The sequence below is a fragment of the Coenobita brevimanus genome, chromosome 91 (genome assembly GCF_032717465.1).
Source record: "Coenobita brevimanus isolate Jiangsu-jjx chromosome 91, ASM3271746v2, whole genome shotgun sequence".
Classification (NCBI taxonomy): domain Eukaryota; kingdom Metazoa; phylum Arthropoda; class Malacostraca; order Decapoda; family Coenobitidae; genus Coenobita; species Coenobita brevimanus.
In genome coordinates, this window is record NC_137044.1 from 31,229,591 (window position 1) to 31,233,829 (window position 4,239).

The 4,239-nt window shown below is 42.5% G+C and overlaps 1 protein-coding gene across 1 annotated transcript; it reads right to left on the reverse strand.

Moving 5' to 3' along the window:
• Positions 1-2,903: 2,903 nt before the first annotated feature.
• Positions 2,904-3,950, reverse strand: LOC145411942 (uncharacterized). The gene is made up of 2 exons (XM_080281911.1): positions 3,451-3,950; positions 2,904-3,030 (listed from the first exon to the last, which is right to left on the reverse strand). Exons 1-2 carry the CDS (start codon positions 3,948-3,950, stop codon positions 2,904-2,906), a joined length of 627 nt encoding a protein of 208 aa, XP_080138037.1.
• Positions 3,951-4,239: the final 289 nt, after the last annotated feature.

The window sequence follows — 4,239 nt, forward strand, 5'->3', positions numbered from 1 at the left end:
ATGTTTGTGTATTTTTATGAGACTTTCTACTACGTATCCAAATACTACCCTTTCGCAGACAAGTGGAGGCTCCACAACAAACGGACCCAAAAGAAATACGAGAATCGTTGTCTAAGGCATATTTTCATGAAAATTCTAATATCTGATGCCCGATGTAAAAGTTGATGTAGCTAACACCCCATTTAGAAAAGAAAATGTTCATGTATTAATAGTGTATCCGTTAATAAACCACACCATCACTCATTAGACGTTATACATGTTGCTTAATAGTTATTTTTACTTAAGCCTTTTTTACAATACTTATGGATTCAGCTTACTTCCGATTTCAAGTAGAGCGTGGTGAGGTTGTCGTTAGTTAGCTCTTCATTCCGATGACGTTTCCTATTCGTTATTTTTGCTGCATTCTTACGAATATCATCACTCCTGAATATATTAATAAGAACTGTGTGAAGTGGATTTTCCAGCCATGTTATTCATCACATTCATTACATTCCAATTTCTAAATATTCTCTACATATGGAATGTGTTTTCGCCACCCAGAACTACCAACCCTACCGCATCAACACGGGCAGACGTCCCCACGTTAGTAAGCTCCCGAAAGCCATTCGGAGCGACTGTGAAATCTAAAGGTGCTTTTGGTTCGGGCCTGACACACGTTCGGGCCCAAAAGGTTAGGGACGACTGTGAAAACGGCCCTAAGTGTTGTTACCATTTTTCTTGTACTGTGTGGCCTGAGGTGTTGGTTCGTGGGCCTGGTAAGGTTTTTGTGATTCATGTGGAGCTTTTAATGTCAGCCATTATCAATAATATTTTGTATCTGTAATAATATATCTTGCAATAACTGAGCGTTATCCGGTTTTCTCATTTTATCAGGGCTGACTTACATAAATTTACTCTTGCTAATTTCGTGTTAATAGAGACTATTGCAGTTAACCATATATTTAACCTGTTTTTCCCATTACATTATCCTTATGAGTCCTGAATGTTCAGTTGTTAGTTTGAGCATTAAACTTTAACTTGTAATTTTTCCTAACTCTTTTGTTTTGAACCTGGAACTTTGCGGGACAGTAGTGATTTAGTATTCTCACTTGTAGTGTTCATTATCTCTCTCTGTTCCGTAACAACATCCTAACCTGAAGGTGTTTATTAAGGATGGATCACACCCCTCCAGCTATACATCCTAACCTGAAGGTGTTTATTAAGGATGGATCACACCCCTCCAGCAATACATCCTAACCTGAAGGTGTTTATTAAGGATGTATCACACCCCTCCAGAAATACATCCTAACCTGAAGGTGTTTATTAAGGATGTATCACACCCCTCCAGCAATACATCCTAACCTGAAGGTGTTTATTAAGGATGGATCACACCCCTCCAGCATTTAAATACATCCTAACCTGATTAAACCGGTCATGGGATGGAAGAAAATAAATGAAGACATCCCGGACTCAGTAGGTTAATGTACCGCTGTCTTCAGGTGGCTGTGCAGTGAATGACATGACAAACTGTTTCTCGTAACCCAAGAAACTTTTAACTATACTGGGTGGTAACCATATCACCAATAGGACGCCTGCTGGGCTAGTGGGTTGAGGAACTCCAACTGAATGGGGCTAGTAAGTGTTGCCATCCAAGGATTGGTTAGGTTTATTGGTCACTGCCTCTCAAGGAAGAGCGCCAGTGAACAATTTGAGTCACCTCAAATGTTGTAACTGAGCAACCTAGGTACAGTGGCCTATGCTCCCGATGAGGCAAAAAAAGGATTGTGTGATAAACAGATTAATTATCAAACACATCTTCTACTTAGTGGTAGGTAGGGGCGCTCACCATCCACTCACTCAATGTAGTGCTGTTCTTGGGTGTCTGCCCTTTCCGCTCCATCCTTCTTTCCTTCCATCTTCTTCTGTCTTTCTTTCCTTCAGTCTACGGGTGACTTTACACTCCCTCTTCTGTCTTTCATTCCTTCATTCTTTCCTCGTCCTTCTGCCTGTGGGTGACTCCACACTGAGTGACAAGCCAAATGGTTTCCTGTACACCCTATAAAAAAAGAATCGGGACCCTTCCTGCACGATACAATATGCCACACCGAACGAAGGAATTTGCAGCCCCAACTGAGTTCTGGTGCGTGGTTGGTATCCCTGGTCAACTGAGCTGCCAGTTATCTGCGGTAACAACCTTGTGCGATTTAAACTGTTTTATAATGTCTCAGTATGGAGACTGCGTCGTGAAATAAGTTATGCTTCACGATACACAGCAAGAATTATAGCAGAGTTGCGAGTAACAGCACACTAGTAACTTATCTTTGTCTCCTGGGGTAGATCTAAGGTGTAGACGATGATAAAATATTTTGTTATCAAAGCCTGACCGATCATATGCTAGAGTCCTAGGTATCATATGGGAAAGCCAAAGACAAGAGCATGGTTTATAGGTTGATATTAAAAGAAAACACATCCTTAAGAATGAATGAATTACATTTATTTGCATCAGTAACTAATGTATGACCCCCCCACGTCAGTAATTAATGTATGACCCCCCCACGTCAATAACACAGTTTAATCGACGTGTCATGGATGCACACACAGTTTCTACAAATTTCTGTCCTGCTGGTCCTCGCATATGTTCGCATGACCTCATCACATGACCGAGTAATTGTTCTCTGGTACGGTAGTGGCAATCATGGATGTGACATCTGACTATTTCTGACCACACATGCTCGATCGGGTTGAGGTCTGGTGATTTTGGAGGGCGATACACGAGCGTAATGTATGGATGGTTCCGAAACCAATTCTTGACATTACTCGTGTGTATGGGTGAGTTGTCCTGGATAAGGAAGAATGGCGTGTCGTCAGGGTAGAGCAGCTGCTGCACAGACGGAAGAAGAACCTCCTCCAATATCTCCACGTATTTAGTTCCAGTGAATCTGCCTGGTCCTACGTCTGTCAACTCCCCAGCGCCACTCGAGTGAATCCAGCCGAAACACCCGACAGTAATTCTGCCACTTCTTCGAGTTGCAACCACGTTTCCTGTCATACCTAGGAACAAACAGTGGACAGTAAGGGACCATATAAATAAATAGTTGTTATGATGCGGCGATTTAGGTAACCTGGACCATACAGCCACGCCGAAATGTATACTCCTCACGTGAATTTAATTCTGTGTGGATTGATGTCAAATCCACTAGAAAGTGACCAGATCCTACAACAATCTTTACTCTAGCCCTGTGGAGGTGTTACCATATTATTAATTATCTAACATAATACGTATGAGAAAGTTACTTAGGATAGTGAGGTAACATACCAGCAGTAAATTTATATAACCACTTAAATAATCACATAATATAAAATAACCAATGGGTCACGAATGTAATATGTCACAAACACTCAAGAGAGAGAGAGAGAGAGAGAGAGAGAGAGAGACAGACAGACAGACAGACAGACAGACAGAATTCATACCGTTCGTTCATTGGGCGCCACACCTTTGTAGTCACTATATCATTAGTAGAAAATGTCTTCTCGTCACAGTATATGATGTTGTCCCAACATGCAGCAGGCTGGTCTGCATATTCCAAGGCATATTCCATACGTCGTTCCATGTCGGTTTCGGTGAGCTCCGGCTTTTTAGCTGGCATACGGCCATGGAGTCCACGGGATTTATGGCGCTTTCGAATTGTCTGTGCTGTGCAGGTCAATCCAAGTTGTCGATGGATGGCTGTGGCAGCGGTGAACGGGTTACTGTCGACGATATCTGCAATCGCTGTGTCCTGATTTGGCGTTGTGCACCAAGGTCTGCCCGATCCACGCTTATGCAAGACGTTCCCAGTTTCGTTGTGGCGTTGTATCCATCGGGCTACGGTGTTCTTTGACACGTTAAGCTGCCTGGCAATTTCGCCATTGCTGAGGCCCACTCCGTGTAATACGACGATAGCCGCACGTGTCTTCTCTGAAGTTTTCATCACAGTTCTCATATCTGGTGGAATTTAAAAGCACCAATACACCTCCTACTGCTTCATTGCATGCTTTGCTCATTGCAGTTGAACCACTCCCGATACCAGCATTTTCGATACATTGTCTGCAAATCTTGCACCTCTTTTTTTAAGTGTTTATATCTCACATGAATGGCCCTGTACCCTTCACCCTCCCTCCACGATGAACCAATCTTATCGTGTTTATCATACTACTGATATGTGAATAATTCTCCATTTCATGATTCATTCCCTACGTCATACCGATCACAGCACTGAA

Bases quoted from the DNA above. Each gene is read 5' to 3' on its own strand.
- LOC145411942 (XM_080281911.1), bottom strand. From the start codon at position 3,950: ATGAAAACTTCAGAGAAGACACGTGCGGCTATCGTCGTATTACACGGA. The intron at 3,031-3,450 runs GTATGAATTCTG...GTTTGTTCCTAG, and splicing joins TGGCGCCCAATGAACGAACG to GTATGACAGGAAACGTGGTT.